We start from the raw sequence: 20,939 nt of genomic DNA on the forward strand, positions 1-20,939 counted from the left end.
CGCGCCAAAGCGAATACAAATTCTTGAACTTTAAATCAAATGAACCAAAATTAGAATAATACTAACTCGACTGTGTCATATGGTACGAATGCCTCGACGTCAAATGAATTTTGGCACGAATCGTAATAGGATGGTGATTCAGACTAGATCTCATACGAACAGTGCTCGAACACAGGCAAAGTCACCGACGATTAAACTTCAAGTTCATGCAGTCCACGAATGACAAATGTTGGTACATCGATGGATCAAACGGCGTGATGGGCCAGATCCCATAAAACAGATTGTGTGGACCACATTCTTTGTTTGTCCAACACTAACTATACAACTTGTTTAGCTTTATACCTCCTTCCAGTTCTGTTGTATCAGAACTGGGGGCACTTGATAGGTCAGGGAGGTTAAAAGCCTACTGTCTATGATTATAAATGTCACCTCACGTAATTCAACGGCCTGCTGAAAGCGAGCATTACGCAGTGAGGCATGTCAATTAAGCTGAGCCCTCCACAAAAATGTGTGTTCATGGACGGGCGATTCTCGTAACAGTGGTAGTACTAGTTGTGCCGACTACTTCGACGTAGTAATTCTTTTCTCGAAGAGAAGAGAAGAGGTTTTGCCTGGAGCGAGCATCACAGGAATCGTTCGCATAGCGGGTACAGAAGTGCCTCCTTTTTTAGCACGAAGTCTAATGCGGTGCGTATCCATTGAGATTTTTTGAGGTAACAAGAAGCGAGCTCAGACTGCTTTCCGTTCGTCAAGCCCAGCTTGTATAGTGGCCGAAGGCCCGGCCATGTAGACACCCAAAGGTCGAGTGATCGCGTCCTTCGCTTCTGTAGCGGATTCGCCGAGCGGGAGCCGTATTCCACACGAGGGTCGAAGACCGACCGTGGATGCAAGCGCATGAGAGCCGCCCTGCGGGCAGTATCCAGCTGCTGCTTCTATGCCTCGTCGCTGCAGATGATGATAAGATCTTTGAGCGATGGGTGTCGCGACAGCAAAAACTTTACTCGCTGCAAAGCTTGAATTTGAGTCACAGGGAGGTGGACGCGCGTGTGGAAGGCCATCTTCGGTCTGATTTTGTCAAACTCAAGGCGCATCGCCGACTTCCTTCGGATTATCGCCTGTGACGTATGAATTGATCCATCACGCTTTCGCGTGCTCTGTGGTCTCTCACACGGGTGAGTCTTCTACCGCAGCAGCTCGGGCCATTGTTTAAGTTCAGCTCATGGCTCTTCGGCTTCTCCGGATATTGCCGAGACGCGCGGGGCTACGACGACGCGGAAATTTATGATCATTTTGACCATAAGCGTCCGCGACGTCTGGGCAGTCTTGCCGAGGTGACACCTCAAAATCCACGAGTTCTCAAAGTCGGGGTATACTGCCACTCACGACATATTGGATTTGACCCTGACAACTACGTCGACCCACAGTACGCTCCACGTGATAGTGGCACCACCATTCTCGTCGAGAAGAGTCGATGGCGGACGATGACGACTTGGTCCTCGAATGCCTGGGGCACTTTGTGCACCGACTGCCTTGCGTTGGGGATTGTCGTGCTCTGTCGGGGCGGTACATAGCCTTCGAGCAAGCGATTACGTCACTTCGTGCGACAGTGGAGCACCTTGCGCCGTTGGAAACGGAAATCGCTGCACTCCGTGCTCAGAACCAGTTGCTGGTTCAACTTTCGGGTGGCCGAGCGCCTTTGAGCGCCGCCTCAGCGCCAACGCTTCCGCGTTCACTTGCGCCGGGATTCGGTACGGCTTAAGCAAATCCACATAAAACACCGGGTGGGTGTGCATCCTTCATGCAAGGTTTAGCGTATATGAAGGCCTCGCTTGGTCACGATCTCAACAGTTACAATAAATCGTGGACGGTGCATCGACTTAACGACCGCAGAAGCTGCATGTGTAGAAAGGTTCCTAGCATTTAAAAAACAGGTCTTTAACCTCAATATCTTCTTCCTCTTCCGTCTACATATTTCTTCTGCATGTCATCGTATTCAGCTATAGCATCGCAAACGTGTCGTAAAACAGTCAGTCCGGTAGACAGGATGTCATTGACTTCTTTACGGACAGTGACGAAACCGACATCAGCTAGTCGTTCGGCTATTCCTCTCCCACAAGCCCTGAGTCATGGGATGGCGGCGTCATCGGGACGCGAGAATTAACAAGCCCGTTCACGTAGAACGGCATGTAGCTGCATTGCTCAGAGCAAACTCTACGAGTCGAAACATAGCGCTCCAGCGCTTCGGCGTCTCAGCGCAGACTGCAGACTGCGAAGAATGTCTTTAACGTCGCAATTCACGCGCTCAGTCTGACCATCGGTCTGCGAATGGTCCGCTGTTGACATAGTCAACTTGGAGTGCAGCGCTCTGAAGATTGCAGACCAAAACTTCCCAGTAAAGCGCGGGTCTCTATCAGAGACAACTGATTCCGGGAGTCCATGTTGCTGTACCCACACCGTCGATGGTGTCCGGCACTGCCGCAAGATAATCAATCTTGCTCAAACGGTCCACAAAGACCACCACACCCGTGTTGTCCGCCAAGTCCATCGGCAAGCCAAACAAAAAGTCCATACTCATGGACTGCCAACGCCCGGAGGGTACCGGTGAAGTGGCCAGCGGTGCTGTCGCATTTGGATAGGGCTCATCCTCTGACACGTCTCACGCGTGAGCACGTCCACTTGTACAGCTTGGGCCATCAATAGTGACAACTCACAGAGCTGAAGGTCTTTTCACGATCAACCAGACGACTGAGTGAGGCTCGTTGCCCTCATAGTGGATACGGTGTTTTAAATTCCCATCGTGACGAATCACACTCACACTTCGTGGCGTATCCGCTGAATCGGTGCTATAATACAGCAACCCGTTACTCAACAAATGTCGGAGTATACGTGCGCGCAAGCGTGCTGACAATTTATCATCCGATGTTCCACTCTTGCCTCGCGAGTTTATTTTATTGTTGGGTATTATGTACTAAGTAGTACTAACGATGAGGTCTCAAGGTTGGGAAGCCCGAATCTTTTACCTCGCTTCATCGGTCCATTCCGAATAGTGTCGTGCCATGAGAATGGGTTCACTTTCGACCTGCCAAGCTGGTCAAGGACACATCCAACGTCTTACGTAGAACTCCTCAAGCCATATCATCGCGACGACGCGATCTCCAACCTGAATGTAACACAAGGACATACGAAGGTGGCTTTTGAGCCACTGCTTCGGCACAAGGGTCAAAGGTTAAACTCCTTTGTGTCATCGCCTCCGCATCGTCCTCAAAATCACGAGAATAATCCGTATCGTCCGAAACAGAGCGATATCGCTTGGTAGGAGGCTCTGCATTATCAGCGAAAACAGCCGCAATAGACGGAAGAGCTGTCAGAGCCTGCTCCAATCGATGAATCCAATTCTTGATTGCGTTCCAGGCGTATTTCCATGACGTCATGCAAGTCGCGAACTTTGCAAATGGCCTGTTGGTTATGCTTCACGCGCTGTCGCGTCGACGACACCTGATCGCTCACCTCGATCAGCCGCTGGTTGATCAGCGAGAGGCGCTTCTCCAAACGCAATTCCAAAACTGACGAAGATTGTGAACCAGCCACAGAAGAAGCAGAGGGAACGCCCTTTCCGGGCACACACTCCTCTTCTTGATCGACATAACATTCGATACTACCACGTCGAGAACGTGGTGACGGAGAGGACCTCCGCGGTCGGAAGGAGCTCTTGGTGAAATGGCTGGGGTATCCAGCGAACAAGATTACGTCGGAGCTTCGTACGCGTATTCTTCGCGACTGTCCCAGTATCGCTCGCGCGTTTGATGCGGATCCGAAGACGTCCTTTGCTGAGGAATGCTACCCCTTCGTCTTCTCCTTCTGTCCCCTCGTCGTGAATCGGACTGGTGGCTGCGCGTACTTTACGAGCACCCTCAATTTTGGAGTGAGTTCGATTTCGCGCTGCTAAATGCGCAAATCGAAAGCACATAAAGCGTATCTTAAACAAGCTTGCAGCGGTGGTCGCGCTTTGGAAATGGTGGATATCCACGGATTCGGTCGCATGGATCCATGCCCAGAATCGATTGCCGATTGTCAGGATAAAATCCAGATTGAACTGCTGGACGTATGGTATATACGTGAGGCTTCGTGGTTCACCTCCAGCTCTACTACTGATCAGTCCGATCGCGCAAAAATACGCGATTTGAGTCATCAGTCGAGCACCCATTCGACTAAAGAGTTCTTCGAACTCTAACGTATAACCACCACGTCTATCGTGAAAGTCGTCATGACGGTCAATTTCACGATAGCGCAAATGCGCTCAATGGCTTGCTATTGGAAAATTGTTCAAGTTCGATGGTGCAAATCAAGCGTGTGGCTGTCATTTTGGGGAGAGTTGGACAGAGCGTGCCAAAGAGCGGTAGAAAATTTTGAAGAAGAGTTGAAGAAATTTCGAAGATTTTGGGTAAACCCACTTATGAGAGGGGGGTTACAGGTTCCATTATACACCTTGTGTATTTCAAATACTTTTTGTGTCTCACATTAGCTGTACACCCTGTATAGATGTATACATCCTTTCAGTTCTGTTGTTTCAAAACTGGAGGCACTTATCAGCTTAGTGGGGTTAGAAGCTTATTGGCTACATTAATGGATGTTACTTCAACTTTCCTCCTCTTTACGGAAGTCAACGGCCCGCTGAAAGTGATTAACACAACACGGGGTAAGCCGTGTCAGTTGACCTAAGCATATTTCAGTAACTGTGTGTACCCGGACGAACAATTTGTAACGGGGTTTTAGGTGCCCTGGTATGAAGGGTATGGGTCACACAAGATGTTGTGACCACGCAATGGTGTGGCTACACTTAAACAAGAATTCAAAACGCGGCTGGACTGCCAATAGTTATACGTTTTGCAACGGGCTGCCGTAGCTCTTTGCTTAGAGAAAGCTAAGCTAAGGTCACCGATCTTACGTTCTCTACAAGATCCAGTACGAGTGAAGCAGATCGCAATCCGCTACCTCCCAGAGTACTTAAGACCTTAAACAAGGTAAATACACTCTTCCGTTCACAATTAAAAATGTTGTTAATTGTTTTATTTGTGGCAGAGCCGCCAATATCTAAAACCTTAGGTTCTTCCAATCAAATGGTAGAACCGAATTTATATGCGTAATTACTGGCAGTTCTACCACGTAGTTGCTTCTTTAAACGGTGTTGCCACACCATTGTGCGATTACACCAATGTCTGTAACCACACCTTGTTACGGTCACACTATCATGCGTGACTCACCCTTCATACAAGAGTACGTATAGGGTTTACTATATAGATAGGGTTACCTATAGATTCAGATTGAGGCGGCTTTACCACAAATAAAAACGAGAAAACAGTTTACGTTCTAAACGGCAGTGCAGCCTTAGGTTTAGGCTTATACTAATTGAATTGCAATCCGCTACATTCGTACTGGTGTTAAGTATTGAACGAAGCTCACCGACCTTAAACAAGCTTTTTCTAAGCGAAAGTGCTATGACAGCCCTGCTGCACAATAGGACGGCTATCGTCTGGAACGCTTATTGAAGCTTTTCGGTTTGGTAAAGTACATTGACTTTCACTCAAACGCTAATCGCGCGACTGCTTGCCGCGGTGGCGCTGTCGCCGGCTGGTCGAAAACTATGCTGGACCGTGTTGTTCTGTGTTTCTTCTATTGTTATCATGTATGACTAAGTCTTGTGGTAGAAACTTGGCCAAATTTATTCCTCATGGAGATCTCGTTATGTGACCAAGTGGCAACGCCCTCGATTTTGGCATCAGACGTAAGGCCGTCTTTTTCATCAGACAAGGACTCTTCATCATCGAACTGATTCCTTTGTTGATAATTCGATATTTTAAATAATTTGTCGGCTGACCTAAAATGATATCGGGTCGCTAATGTTTTCAGCCTGTAAAAATGTGTCATGTAACATAAAACGAGTAGTCTCCATATGAACGATAGCAAAGCTTCAAGTCGGCATCTTCTATACCACATTCAATCACGAGAATGTCAACGAACTTTATATCACAAATCAGCATAAGAAGAAGCATCTCACTAATAATTATAAGTATGAGTTGTATCTTACAACAGTAGTAACATTGTGCAGTCTAAACAAAGACATTAATATATATCATGGACATCTAATAATTACAATCATGTCACTTTACCGTAAAGGAGGGATCGCGGCATACGACAATCACCGTCGATCTGCCTTCATAATGTCTCTTGCTTAAAGTATTCAAAAGGCGCAGTTTGTAACGGATCATACATCTGTCCAGCTGTCGTCCAGATAGTACAATCGAACGAAATCTCCATCGTAACTGCGCAACAGGTTATTTCGACTTTTGCCAGCTTTTGCAACGTTACAAGAATGAAGGTCTATCTTGTTACATTTGCCATTGTTGTGGCCTTGACATCGACCAACACTCATGCACAAACACTCGGTGAAAGCGTCGTCGCTGGTAACGAAGGCATGTTCCCAGATGACGCCACTGGGCAAGATGTGATGCCAGATAACGATACTACTGATACTACCGATACTGCGTCTTCCTCCTCACCGAGTGACTCGTCAACTAATCCGTCGACAGAATCCTTAGACTCGAACGCTTCGTCGTCAAAACCTGATAATGCCGAGACTCCCGATACCAGTGCAAGTGCCAGTACTAGTTCTAGCTCTAGTTCTAGTTCTAGCTCTGATTCCAACGCCAATGGATCTTCAGCTCCAGAAAGCAGTGACGCAACCCGCGCGGTTTTAGCAGTTGGTGCCACAGCACTCGCAATTGTTTTGTCATCGATTTTTTAAGAAATAATTCTTAATTTTTTCATTTTCTTTATAGCAATATTCTAAATGAAAAAAACTTTTATTTAGTATATCACAGAAAGAAATCCAACAATTTAGCCGCTAAAATCGAATGAGCCACAACGATTGAGACGAAATAAATCGTCGTCGTCCATTGTTTCGACAAACTCGACTTGTGGTGTGACAGAGCTCACATTCGACATAGTGTCATCGTCGTCACGCTTTTGCTTTGTTTTTGCTTTTTCTTGTGCTTCCTTGTCTACCATTTGTGAAATCACGTCCGCTAATTCTTTATCAAGTGGAGCTGTGGACGCACGCAAAGCAATTTCAATTAATCGACCGTGTCGTTTTTCTTCATATTTGAACTTGTTTTTTAATTCCCGTCGCTTTCGGGTTGGAAAGAGAGTTGCCATCATAGAAAAATTTGGACCAACTTGGCTGAGGCAATAATAAAAATGCTTCGTCTCTTCCTTACTCCAGCGTTTTCCCGGACCCTGTGGATGGGACGAACGATTGTGCAAATCTGTCTGTCGAAACGACAGTCGCGGATCATTCACGTTTAAATTGTCACCCAATGCGATTCTATTTTCCACCACAACCATTTGGCCATCAATAATTTGCACTTGGGGTGTCACAATTGATCCAGCAAAAGCTGCTGCTTCAGATGATACAGAAAGTGTACGCATGCGATTTTGTGCATTCGAAGGATGTGTCCCGCTTGAAGTGTTTGATTCATTTTCTTCACGCTCGTGAAGCTTTACGCGCCCCCCTTTAGGCACAGTTAGCGCCAACTCACCCATTGTCATTTGAGATGGTTCTTTTTGTAATAGTTCCACCATTTTGCTGCGAGAGAGAACTCCACCACCGATAGCAGTGAGAAGCGTTGGGATAGGAGATGCATTCGAATTGCTGCGTCTTTTACGACTTTTTGTCGGTCTCTGTTTCAATTCATCCTTACCTTGAAGTAGCGACTTGGCCCACAAAGTTGCTCGTTCACGCGCAGGGACATACATCTGTATGGACAATCCCAAAAACAAGACATTCGATCAGCATCTCTACTTTTTCGAAAAGAAGCACATTAATCCCAATAACAACATACGTTCGTCTCCTCTTTTGGTAACTCAAGGTGTTTTGGATCTTCGTTGCATGCATCTTCTGACTCACTATTTGAACTCTTGATGTTCTCCGTCTTACCACAATTCGAGCGTGTTATCCGTTTCCTGGATGAACGGCGCGGCGAAGTGTCGATAGGCAAACCAGCAGTTGATACGTCGGGTCTATGGCGCTTGGACGATACTGACCGCTTCTTCGTGGTAACCTTAGTACTAGGCGACTGTTTTGTACTTGAAGACTGATGATTCAATTGGATATCAGGAACTGAGCTGAGATTTAAAGCCAATTTCCCACCCAGTAATAGTGGAGACGCTGGATTGAGCGATTGATGCGATTGTCGTAGCATTCGTCGAGATGATTGATGTGGCTTAATGTCCAAAGTCCGTAACCTTCGTTGTTTTATTGTATCCGAGATTGGTGAGCTGCCAATACTTGTGCCACGTGGACGGATTCCTGAAATGCTGCCAATGCTTCCAGCACGTGGACGCACGACGGGACTTGCACGGTATAGTGGTCCAGCTGAATCAATCTTTACTAGTCTCTCGGAATGCTGCACTGGAAGCACAATGGGCGAGCGCACTGGTGGTGGTAAATGTGAACTGGATGTTTTTAGCCTATTTGGTGAAGTTGTCAATTGTGTACTATTAACGGCTGTCGTATCTTTTGATTCGTCTTGATTTGAAGATGGAGCCACATTGACAATTCTAGTGGCTTTCGCTGTATTTGTCTTGGATATAGAAGTCGTTAATTCTGCCGTAGTTTTGGCTTCAGCTAAGGAATTTGAATTAGAGATGGTAGAGGCGTTAATAACTGAAGCTGTAGGTGTTGGATCCTTAAAAGATAGAGCTTTTCCGGATCTTGGACTCAATTTCTCATCTTGGCTTGCTAAGAATTTGGTAGTAGTCTTAAAAGTTTGTAATCAGCAATATATTGTTAGTCATTCTTTTATAAACATCCAAGATTGCTGTTAAGAACAGCTAATACATTCTCACCTCGGCAGGTTTTCGAACTTCAGTTACATCAGAACGATTCACTCGAGGCGCTGAGAACATAGAAACAGATGAGAATTTCTGATATGTAAGAAAGAAAATCATACCATTTAATGGCTTTGCGCGCGGGGTGACGGTTCCTCGCGATGGCTTGCGTGACTTTCCTGTGACCAATAGAGGCACTCGTGAAGCCATGTCGACTCTTAACGAGAACAACACTAGAAATGTATGGTTATAATGATTGTGTCTGATAATTGGACGAAATTATCAAAAAGTAGCCTATCAATTAACTGTCACACTGACTATAGATTGGTGATAAATCACCTCCACTCAAGAAGAGGAAGCAAGGAGTTCTGCAAACTTTACAACAACTTCCCCTTTATACCATTTTCTCATCTTAACGTGAATTATGTCCGATCCTGTGGCTCGTGCACGCGAAATAGCAGCACGTTTGGCAGCTACAGCCATACCAGGTGGTGATGTATTGGGCAAACGTAAGAGCCGCTGGGAGGTACGTTTTAGGAATTTGACTTTCAAGCTTAAAGAATCGCTTTTGTTAATTTACTCTTTTTTATCAATCTATGATATAATTTAAGGGTGATGGTACGTCGTTTTATATGTGTAAACGACAATTAGTTGATGAATGTGATGAATTGCTTATTTTATTGTAGTGGATACTAGCGGACGACTTGCTCCAGGTTTAGGCGCAAAGAAGCGCAAGAAAGTGTATATACCTGTGGACAAGTACCCGGATATTAATTTCATGGGACTTTTAATTGGACCACGTGGTTCTAATCAAAAACGAATGGAAGATGAATCAGGTGCTCGCATTTTGATTCGTGGTAAAGGTTCATCGAAGGATCCAACGGGTGATCCAGATGAGAATGAAGAACTCCATGTGCTTATTACTGCCGATACCGACGAATCTGTGGCTAAGGCTCAAAGTGCCGTGGAAGACATTCTTTTTAATCCACAACAAGCTATGAAATTAAAGCAAGAACAACTTCGTAAAGTCGCGGAATTAAACGGCACGCTTAATGATACTTATAGCGGTCATGAAAATTATGGAAGTGGATTAAATTCAAGTTTGAATAATGATCAATCGTCGTTTGATATGAAAGTTCCGCGGGATTTAGTCGGTTATATCATTGGTCGAGGTGGCGAGACTATTCGAGACTTGCAGATGAAAAGTGGTGCACACATTCAAATTGTCCGCGAAGAAGAGGGTGCACCACAAACAGCAGATCGATTTGTTAACATTACAGGAAATGAGGAAACGCTAGCAAATGCACAGAAATTGATTCAGAATCTCATTGACGAACGACAACAGAATCAAACTGCGGGAGTATTTCGAGAACGGGATGATCAAGACCGCATGGCGCGATATGGAGGCATTAATCCTGATGGAACGGAGTCAGTAGAGATTTTGGTGCCAAATGAACGTGTGGGTCTCATTATTGGACGTGGTGGTTGTACGATCAAAGCAATCCAGCAACGAACAGGAACGAGTGTTACTATCCCGCAGACCCCAGATTCGACCCATCCTGAGATGCGATTAATTACGATTCGTGGAACTGCTGAAGCAAAAGAAGCTGCGCGGTTTGAGATCCAATCGCTGGTTTCTGAGGAGCCAGGACAGCGCTATGGCTATGGAACGGCTGCAGGCTCCACAATTTACATGCAAGTGCCAAACGATCGCGTTGGTGTGATCATTGGTAAGCGTGGTGAAACGATTAAAGGAATACAAGATCGTCACGCGGTCCGAATTCAGATTCCACAGGTAGCCGATCCAGGGTCAAATCCACCTGTACGGACCATTTCAATTCAAGGCCCACCCCAAAGCCTAGCAATTGCAAAAGAAGAAGTAGATATGGTGATACTTCAAGGTGCAGGTGGCCATGGGTACGGCACGGGACAGTACGGAGGGGACAGTACGTACGGACAGACAGGGAGCTATAGCCAACAACAGTATGGTAGCTACGCTGCTCAAAGTCAAGATCAATATGCTGCATACTATCAACAAGATCAACAAGGACAGTACTATCAGGATGCATCAGCGACGGGAGTCGTCGCAGGTGGAGACCAAACAGCGACTGCAACTGCTGACCCTAACGATCCGAACGCATACTGGAATGGATATTATGAATATGCCGCTTATTACGGTGTGGATGCCGCTAATGCAGCATGGGGAGTTACTGGTGCAGCTGCACAGGCAAGTGCAGAAGCGTACCAACAGTATCAGCAACAAGGAGGGTCGACAGCGGGTGAAGCGGCTGTAACGACTGATGGAGCGGTAGCGACGGCCGCAAGCGATATACCTGCGACCACGACAACTGTTGACTCAACAAGCGGAGCTTCTCAGGTTTGTTGTGTGAATGTTTGTGTATGTTTTTGAAAGAGGATTTGCCTCTTGTTTGTTAAGCTTTATGTTTCTGGTCGTCTATGCTCGTCATTCACACAAATCATTGATTGACTATATGGTTTGAGGAGTGACGAGCAGATGACGACGAAGCAGTGGCAAAGCTCTTGGTGATGTGTTGTTGATGATGATATGTTATCTGTCTTGGTGTCTGGTCCTTGTTTTGTTTATTTGCTAATATAGCAGACGCAAGGACCCCCAGGAACAGCGTAAGGCTCGAATGTTTATGCGGTTCACGACTAGATACAAGGAGCAGATATAAAGAAGGAAGATCAGTACACACGAACAGGTGCGGGTTTAACGGAGAGGTAGTATACGCAAAATCTTTCATTTCGAATCCAACGATTATCGCTATTATTGGGGGTGTTCAGTCTTGAAGGTTTTTTAGTCATTTGTCATTGTTACAGGATCGTTTTGTGAGGAAAAGCTTCACTTTACAAACACTGCCAAAATGATTTGAATCCAGTCGTTTACATCGCAAAGTATTCTTTATGAAATAGTTTGACCATTAGAATTTTGGCAGCGCAGACTGGATGAGAAGAGAGAAGAAAGACGACTGGATGCTACAACTGTTTTTGAAGTTATAGCGAATATCTGTTGTCACGCTCGCCTGTGGCGGATAATGACATGGTGTATTTGTATCTGGCATTGCTGTACTTGATGACGAAAGTTCTGGTTTACTGTGCGAGAGACAAATGCGAATTGAATGTGTTGATAAACATCATTTAATGTGCCAGTTTTAGCCAAAATTATGACATCAAAATGGATTCGTGCTGATGTGTTGAGCACAAAATTTTTGTATTATTTAGTTGCCTTTACAACATGAGTGAAGTGGACGCAATGCCATATTTCTACTTTTATATTAGCTGCGCTCTTGTTTATCAAAGTAGATGCTTGTGAGCGTCTTTATGTAGCTGATAGCACAGCCAATCGATACTTTGGCGAAAGAACCATGAGGCTCGTATTCTTACGGGTCTTACGGACCAGGATTGATTGCATGATATTTACGATTCCACAATCTCCCGGTCTCAGACCAAGCTACAAACCACTTGAGCTAGGGATCGGTTGGGATATTGTATCTGAGCGTCCGACTTCATCAGATGATATCATGTATCGCACTCGCTACACACGCGCGTACTCTTTTTTTAAAGTGAATCAAACTGCTCTACGGCCTGGTTCGATACATAGGATTTGATTCTAGGAGGCCAGGGTAGGTCACTGATGTGACGAGCAATCACACTCCTGTGGTGTGACCGCCCTGCCAACCCGCACTCAAATGGTGTGTGATAGGTGGGTGGGAGGAGGCCCTACTGACCGCAAAAAAACATAGTGTAAGGAGCGGTACGGAATTCGGTCCCAAAATGGGTTGGATGGCTACAGCATTTCGCGCTATAGAAAGCTTAATCGTAGCGTGTGGGCTCATAGCTTGAACCTCAGTTACAATAGCTCACCTTAGCTTTTGAAAATGCGGGGATGCACGGCAAGAAAAAAACTATCTTCGTGCTAAGAAATGAACTTCTGTCAAAGTATATCTTTGAAATTCGAAACTCCCAGTGGGCGACGTGCATGGCAACCCCGTTGCACGCAGCCCCATATTTGAAGCGGATTTCCTAGAACACTCTAGGCTTGTCTTCGAAACCCAAGCTGTAGTAGTAAGAAAAACTTTGGAGATAAAAAAGCTCAATCTAGAAGAGGACCTCGCATGTTACGAAATACGACCTTTCGGCATTACCCTTCAGACTTCCACAAAGGCTCAAAGGTACATAAGCTTGTACTGTAGTCGAGGTGTGCATTTAAGCTCTGTAGTGAGTACAGAGCTAAAAATATACAAGGAAGAGAGGTCGGTGAGCCACATGCTCGTGCAACGCTGAAATTTATTGCTCATTTTATAGAAGAGCACCTAGTAATTGTTTGGCCAGCATTGACTCTATCATTGATAAATTTGAGCAAGTGCAAAAATCTAATTTTAGAGGCTCTGCAAGAATTGACAGAGAAGCTCATTTCTATGCCCTTGTCAACGTGGATTCTACGAGTCAAAGATCCCCTGAGCAAGTTGTGAGGCAAGTGTTTCACGATTGGTGCACTTGTCATCATCTAATGACAGAGTATGAATAAGACGGAGCCCTCTGTGGAAATAAAACAGGAAATATCCAGAAGTTTAGCTCAAGATTGTTAATATCCGCTAAAAATGCTTCTTGCTTTAGCTGGTCACGAGAGGAAAGCACGACTCGCGACTCACCATTGCAAGCGTTTACGATTGCCTCAACGCTTTTTTTTATTAGAACAATTTCCTATACTAACTGCCATCGCAGTAATAACCGTGTCTTCTATCAATGCTAGGATATTCAGAAGACTGATATGACAGTTTTATTCTCTGAAAAGAGAGAGGTCTGGCCATGGACGTGGCCCACTTATACCTAAGCAACCGCGCGTCGAAATATCAATCGTTAGACCAGGAGGCTCGCGCGAGAAAGCTGGCAACAATTCATGGTACGAGTAGATATCGCAAGTCTTTATACCGCTCTAGCAAACTTTTACTTTTTATAAAAAAAATATTGAATGTCAAGAGCTCTGATAGCCGGAATGGCATCTGATCCTTCTCGAAAACGGCAACCGTAACCGTATGCTCGTAAATCTGCGTACAGGTGGGGATTAAACTAAACCTTTTCATGTACATCCGGCCAATACCTTTGAAAAAGCAGTGAATGCCGCATTAAATGCAATCACATATGAATTGGTTGGAATGTTGAAGATGGCGGCTCTATGTGCACCAACGGCGATGGATCCCAGCCAATATGAGCATGGAAAAGTGATATCGAGGCTATAAGGTAGAATCATGGAAATTAAAGATGCTGCGCTTTTGGAATTTTAAGTCATTTACACCTTGAAAGCCCCCTTCGCTCGCAGCTAAGAGGTGCTAAAGGGTCGGACTCCCGATCCATTGCCACCTTCGTGAAGATGTCGCATCCAGACGGCACAGGGAGTCTTACGTGGCAAAAAATTGGCTCTTATGGCCTGGCCGGAACTTTAAGCTGTGAATTGACCGAAAGTTAAAACATATGGTGCTGCGCAATCTCTTCTAGTTGAGTTTCGGTGAGCTACGAAAACGATTTTGCTAATACAAAAGCGTTTTTGGTACCAGCATGAAGCTTCATTGTTTTTGGCGCGCCATATATTGTTGTACTGGATAAATCGCAATGATACTAATGGGGACTACGAGCAAAGATGAATAGGCAAATGCAGCTGTGAAACGCGGTCTCCAGGCATATACCCGATCAAGATGAAAGAATGCGACAGAGTGTCGTGTTCTTTAGGTTTTACCTGGTCAAGGTAGAAGAAAGCGATCAAATGTCGTAGACTCCGATAAAGACCATATTCGAGACAAATTAAGATAGATTTTCCATACGCTATCTATGCTGGGATAAACGAAAGCGGTTGTATGTAACGCCAGTCTCCTGATGACATAGGCTACGATGAATCCTGTGTTGTCCTAGACGCTACCAACGATAAATTATCTAGCTGAGTCAGCAAATTCAAGTGACGCGCTCCCGTGCAAAGCGTTACATCTCAACATTGTGAGGCAAAAAATTGTATAGCCTCGTTATCCAAGTGTGGTGAATCAAAAATCTATCAGTTTTTCAGGGCATTGATTAAATCGTATAAAGTCAAGTATTTAAGTAACATTTAGCTGGTAACCTTATTAGTGATAATAAAAAGTAGTTTAAGTAATAGGTGTTTTAAATAATTTCGCCTGAAGCAAAATCGCTTGTCTTTGATGGCAAAGCCAGGCTTGCTTTGAGCCATACTTTTCGTCATGGTTTAGTCCGTCATTGAAAATACCCAAGTAAATACAAGAAATAAATCAACTATGCTCGCGTATTCTACAGACCCTTGTAACTTCTTTGCTAAGAAAAATCGATGGGGTGACATACAATAGGATATTTCTAGGGCATATTGCGACCACAACGATGTTTTCATCTTACAAAGTTAGGCAAGTCGAAGCTTTTTTTGCCTTTGATAAACCAAGAGCTCTGCACGAACAAACAAAAATGTTCTTAGAACAGCATGGCAGGGTTTATCCTGTTCATGCGCTCTCGCACTGGTCGATGAGTATTACCAGCTTCTCATGCAATAAAGTATTTCGCACTGTGGTAAGCAGTCAAGCGTGAAGCTTTCGAATCTGCTGGTTGTGAACCAGGATACATTCAAATTCTTGTAACGCTGACGTTTGGGACTTCGTGGACTTACACATACCTATTCCAAAACATAGACCGGACATGGTTGTCCACTGCAAGGCGAATGTTGACATTTATTTCGAGTACTTTCAAGCTACGTACAAGTGTGATACGCTTTAAAAAAGCTAATTTACAATATTGACCATTATTACTTTGGGCAACCGAGACACGATCTGAGGTAGATACATTGAGAAGTCCGGTTTTTGGCGGATCTTTCAAACATCAAGGCCTAGTAAATTGACCGGTGCGCCATCCCAACCGTTTTATAATAGTGGCTAGACCTAGCCAAGCATTGAGTGCATACCAAACCAATCGTCCTCAAAACGCTTATATTAAATGGTTATGGAATGAACAAAAGATGTGACCTTCCAGTTGCTATCAAATAAATTTATTGGAGCTCTTGTCATTTTCTTTTCGAATCCTGTCACGCCATTCTCAGTGGTGTTGTCATATAGAAACACTGGGTTCATAAAGTCTGGTTCAATATTCTTTCTTATCTATCGTATTCTTATTGATAAATTGCCCGAGGCTAGCAGACCGCGTATCCCGCACACAACACCGCTCTATCTCGAATCGAATGCTTGACCTAATATCTTGGGGCTTCAATTCGGTGGTTGAGCTTTGTTGTAATTTGGAAAACAATAGTGTTATGTGTAGGTACATTACAACAAAGGTGACCCTTTTACTGCCTTCTCACCACGACGTGACTATCGTTGTAATCGCAAACCGTATGAACTTCCTAAGGAGGGATTTGACGCACTTTGAAATGGGTTTACTAGCACAAACAACGCCGGGAATCGCTTCCAAACTATTTTTTCAAAGCGCATGCTTGACGCAAGAAGTACTTTCACGTATTCGACACTATGAAAGTCTCATTTGGTGCGTTAGATAATGTTTTTTTTTATAGTCATAGTGACTCACTGAGTTCCGTCGCACAACTGCTGTCTTCTCTATAGGCTATGCGGGCTTAATTTTCTTTGTCAAGCCTAACTGGTTAAATGCTCAAGCTTATAGTCGAGTTAGCTGTACTTTTAAAGTCCGTTCGCCAAAGTGCGATAAGACGCGTCTTCAGGGAGATCACAGCTTATTACAAATGAGCACATCCTCAGTCCATGGGGCTCAAACGACAGAATCATGTCGTGATTGTGGCTTTGAATGGCCCGAATCGATGGAGTTGTACGCCGAGTCACAGTGCAGCCCTTGAAAAATGGTCTGCAGTTCAGTCTAGAAGGAATCACATACGCAAGATTCGTTGCGTATGAGCTTTCAGACCTATAACTCCTCAGGGGTACCGCATACTGTCGGAGTAGTAACAGCGGAGCCAGTCGGCACTCACTTCCAGGGCATTTCTCTGGTACTGGGACTGGGGTCTGGCAACGGTGCCGAAAATTATACGACTCATATCGATCATTGTGAGGAGATGGGTCGCTCCCTTATTTTTCAGCTTTGTAAGCCAGCTGAAACGAAATTCCAGCTAAAAAGCTGCTTGATGCTTGATATTGCGAGGTCCAAATCTTGATATCAAGTCGTGGAAGGTACTCGCCCTCGTGCAAACTAAATATGAATTTAAACTTGTTTTTGCCCACAAGCATTCTGATTAATCTCGAAGCTGACACAATACCGGACTCCACTTGCTAGTAGAAACGAAATATACAACACGATTATGTCTTTCGCCCAGGGAGGGCGATGACTGTGGGGCGCCTTGTAATAACTGTCAACGACGCCTGACTTGCCGGAGTGAAAATTCACATTCCCACCAGTTCTAAGAATGAGGATGGTCCTTCCAATGTCAGAAATTATATCTCCGCTATCAAGGAGACGCCAACCATGGAGTAAATGTCTTATGCCTTTCTCATTAAGTATTACTAAACGCTCGCTTGGACAGATCTTCCGAGAAATTGCGGCACCCTGAGAATAAGAGAACTGACTATCTGGAGTAGAGTGGTCGGTAGCTCATCTACAGGTGTAAGTTCGGACGCTACTCCGTTGTATCACTCAAAGAGCGACGATTCAATATACTTTGAGTAGCCCACATAGAACACGGTTGTGTTCGCCATTCACTTCATGTGGTCAAGTTGTTTTTATCGCACGACCGTAAAGATACAATGTGGTGAGGGTTCAACCTTCCGTCTTAGTAATTGCATACCTCGCTTTCATAACTGATTGATTGTGCTCAAAAGAGCGTTGTCTGTCATTTCTTCTCATGTGTCGTCATCCCCATTCTTTATCTGCCTGTTGTGTATGCCTGCTTTGGCTTTCATCTGGCGTAAGGTACATGACGCATGATGCTTAATCTTATTGATTCAAGTCTCATGTATATTTGAAGCTTCCGGCTAGGCTGACAGCAAATTGGCAACACGATTAGCCACCCCAGCCTAATTCGAAACCACTTTATGAAAGCACTAGATCTACTTGAAACTGTTTTAATGATGATTTTTTTGTAAGTGTGTAGTTATACTGCTGGTGAGTACGCTGAGCTACAAGCCAGCCGATTTCCAGCTTCGGGACTAGCTGTGTCAGCATTCTCGAGGCTACAAGTACGGCCGAATTCAGCATGAAAATTCCAAGAGGGTGAGTACCCACCGCAGCGTTGATGTCGCACTCCGCAACGTCACGCATCAAGCAACGTTCAAGTCGGAAACTGTTTAAACCGGCTCGCATTGTCACCCGATGTCAATTCCAGAGGTACAGTCCTTAAAGGAAGAACCGACTGCTGTCTACTGGGCCAGCTGAATGCGGTATTGTGACCTCTGTGGGGTCGAGATACTCACAAAGCAAAGCTCGCGTATATATCTTTCTCCCGGACTGAGCTGCAGGCCCTTTGCTAAGTACTAAGCCGACATTTTCTGTCACATTAAGTCAAAAAGCACATTCCACAATGTGATATTGTCGGTAGCGTTCTTAATTTAAATTATTGTAGCTTGTGCACTCATCATTAGGTAAGTTAAGCTATTGAGCTAGATGTAGTTTATTCGTAATGACACCAGCCTCAATGTCTCTTGCTTCGAAAGAACAGTCGTGGTGTGCACAGGCATATACATATACGAGATGTTAGGGTGTAATATAGGCTTTGATTTTGAGGAGCAGCAAGGCTTTGGTAGTACATGTGGCGAATTGGAAAACGTTCAATGATTTTACAGTTCTCATTAGAGAAATACTTGCTTTCCTTACATCGGAAAGTCTCAACGTTGTCCGCCACATAGGTTGTCCTTCCTGGTGGCTTCCAAGCCATGCACATTGATAAGAGATCAATGGAGCGGCATTGGTTTCAGAATTCACACTGAGGTAATCTAGATGCAATTTTCGGGACAATAGTTACAACGAAGTTAACTGATAACTCACTGGAAATCATGGACTGATGGGGGAATACGTGATTTGTTATGGGTTGGGTACACTACTTTTTTGCTCGCATGTAGAGAAAACTTGAAGGTTTTGAGTCTAGTATTATTGTTGTAAACCATTTGAGTTTCGTAGTAGTCAGTCCAAATATATTACTGTTTATTTTAACCCGAGATCATCTGTGTATCGTGTCCTAGGAATCGTCTTTTGGATGCACCCTTTGTGCAAAGTGTCACTGCTATCCTGTTGCATTACACGCCTTTGGTCGAATAATAAACCACTGGGTATCGATTTCTCGATCGAAAAATTCAAGGTCTCAGACGTATATGATCGTGAGATATGTTCCTGAATAGAGATCAAATATCTACCTCTACGGGCGTCTAACCGCTGGTTTAAATGGATTTGTAGTGTGCCTTCAATTGACCATAATTTCTTAGCTCTTCCACGAAATCTCAGTATGTCTCTCGTTCGATTAAAAAGAGCAAAAGTGCCACTACAATATCCTTAAAGCCCACCTTTCAAATTCTCTATAATGCTAATACATCAAGATGTCAAGTGAATAGCATGCAATGAAAACTGTCGTTGTTCACATCGCGACATATCGTAACATTCTCTGCATTAGACATTCAATAATTCTATCGAATTGAGCTTCAAATCAATGCTTATATTGTAATAACAAATGTAATAGCTACAAGCGACTCTGTCAAAGGCTTCTACATAAAGTAGGTCACGACAGCCATAGCACCAAGCGACATCACACCCAGCGCCCGGGCAACAGGCGATGCAGCAGCTCGAGAGCCCGCCGAGGTTTCAGTTGTAGCAGGAGTATCTTCAGGTGTCGGTGTCGAATCATCTGTGTCAGTTGTCACATCAGTTGTAGGAGTATTGACGGGTGCAGGAGTCGTGGAGTTGCTGGGTGGCAATAATGTGGTTTGGTCAGCCGTTGAGCTGTTGTTTCCAATCGGCGTAGTTGAGTTGTTCGCGACAGGTATAGCTGTACTGTTCCCACCCTGGGTAGAATTGTTATTACTACTGACAGGGTTAGCAGTGTTCTGTCGAGCATCGTCGTTGGAATCGCTACATTCCGTTTGTACATATTGAAGAAGGTTTCTTTGAAGAAGAATACCCGAGGAGAGAGTGCATTCAGGAATGTTCAGCGCTTGAGCAGCCTGTAGCAGATTCAAACAGGGCGTTGAATCACACATGAGATCGACTTGGTCATCCGTTGGGATTGGGAGAGTCGTGAACGAATACCCCGATGCGGTTGAGCAATCGGCTAAAAATGGACTCGTAAGCAATCCATTCAAAGCGGAAATCTGGCATGGAGGAGCGGAATTTGTCGCTGACATGATAGTTGATTGGAGTTGATGGTGGTGGTCTGGGAAATTGCAGAATGTTGTGATATGAAGTCAAACGTATTTGATGTACTGTATATCTGAAATCCCGCATGGAATCCAATCTACTGTCCAGATGGTGAGCATCTGGAATCTCGCCACTTCTTTTCTCATCCATCTTGCTATTATATAATACGCTAGATATCGAATACATAAGAACGTGAGTAGAGAAGTTGGAAGGTGAATGATTGCCATATTTTTCTTGTAAAAGATGTATCTGCATTATGCTGCTTTTGGAGTGTAACAAGGGTATTCTTATATAATAAATTCAAGTTTAGATATAACAGAGAAAATGTGAGCTTTTATGCCGATTCTAATCGCAGCTTAAACAGTTGAAAATTAAGATCGCATATGAGTTCCATCGAGTCTTTAATGCCACAAGCCACAATGCTAGTCTTGGAGCTGTCGGGGCTATAGCACGGCAGAAAAATCCGGCAGCGAGTAACCTATGATTGCTTGAGCAAAAGGACGATGTGGTGCATCATTGAGGAAAAGGTTATCATTATTCTTAATATGCACCGCATAGATTATACGTACCCCTCTGGATCTAACAAAAAAATTCAGCACCATGCGACAAAAACAATCCAGCTGGTCTATCTGGTCGGTGCCTTCATCAGATTAATCTTAATATTTAGCAAGGTGGCATGGTGT

At 44.5% G+C, this 20,939-nt stretch overlaps 7 protein-coding genes across 7 annotated transcripts in view; 3 read left to right on the forward strand and 4 right to left on the reverse strand.

Moving 5' to 3' along the window:
- Positions 1-3,125: 3,125 nt before the first annotated feature.
- Positions 3,126-3,431, reverse strand: PHALS_01532 (uncharacterized protein; the record flags this gene model as incomplete). The annotated part of the gene is made up of 1 exon (XM_024715941.1): positions 3,126-3,431. One exon carries the CDS (start codon positions 3,429-3,431, stop codon positions 3,126-3,128), a length of 306 nt encoding a protein of 101 aa, XP_024581589.1.
- Positions 3,432-6,370: 2,939 nt separating this feature from the next.
- On the forward strand, positions 6,371-6,802 carry PHALS_01533 (uncharacterized protein; the record flags this gene model as incomplete). Its single annotated transcript, XM_024715942.1, has 1 exon — positions 6,371-6,802. The coding sequence occupies one exon, from the start codon at positions 6,371-6,373 to the stop codon at positions 6,800-6,802; it is 432 nt and encodes a 143-aa protein (XP_024581590.1).
- Positions 6,803-6,894: 92 nt separating this feature from the next.
- PHALS_01534 (Transcription initiation factor TFIIIB, Bdp1 subunit) lies at positions 6,895-9,096 on the reverse strand (the record flags this gene model as incomplete). Its single annotated transcript, XM_024715943.1, has 4 exons — positions 6,895-7,812; positions 7,899-8,816; positions 8,905-8,954; positions 9,009-9,096. The coding sequence occupies 4 exons, from the start codon at positions 9,094-9,096 to the stop codon at positions 6,895-6,897; spliced, it is 1,974 nt and encodes a 657-aa protein (XP_024581591.1).
- Positions 9,097-9,310: 214 nt separating this feature from the next.
- Positions 9,311-11,533, forward strand: PHALS_01535 (far upstream element binding protein 3; the record flags this gene model as incomplete). Its single annotated transcript, XM_024715944.1, has 4 exons — positions 9,311-9,412; positions 9,498-9,504; positions 9,573-11,263; positions 11,504-11,533. 4 exons carry the CDS (start codon positions 9,311-9,313, stop codon positions 11,531-11,533), a joined length of 1,830 nt encoding a protein of 609 aa, XP_024581592.1.
- Positions 11,534-16,418: 4,885 nt separating this feature from the next.
- On the forward strand, positions 16,419-16,759 carry PHALS_01536 (uncharacterized protein; the record flags this gene model as incomplete). The annotated part of the gene is made up of 2 exons (XM_024715945.1): positions 16,419-16,434; positions 16,512-16,759. 2 exons carry the CDS (start codon positions 16,419-16,421, stop codon positions 16,757-16,759), a joined length of 264 nt encoding a protein of 87 aa, XP_024581593.1.
- A 2,848-nt stretch (positions 16,760-19,607) lies between these two features.
- On the reverse strand, positions 19,608-20,243 carry PHALS_01537 (Elicitin; the record flags this gene model as incomplete). The annotated part of the gene is made up of 1 exon (XM_024715947.1): positions 19,608-20,243. One exon carries the CDS (start codon positions 20,241-20,243, stop codon positions 19,608-19,610), a length of 636 nt encoding a protein of 211 aa, XP_024581594.1.
- Positions 20,244-20,590: 347 nt separating this feature from the next.
- The window catches only part of PHALS_01538 (alcohol dehydrogenase), a gene marked incomplete at both ends in the record, with an annotated part of 774 nt that continues 425 nt past the window's right edge, over positions 20,591-20,939 (reverse strand). Inside the window, one exon of the mRNA XM_024715948.1 lies at positions 20,591-20,699. Coding sequence (XP_024581595.1) covers positions 20,591-20,699 — 109 coding nt within the window. The remainder of the gene's footprint in view (positions 20,700-20,939) is intronic.

The sequence above is a fragment of the Plasmopara halstedii genome (genome assembly GCF_900000015.1).
Source record: "Plasmopara halstedii genome assembly, contig: Scaffold_1561, whole genome shotgun sequence".
Lineage (NCBI taxonomy): Eukaryota > Oomycota > Peronosporomycetes > Peronosporales > Peronosporaceae > Plasmopara > Plasmopara halstedii.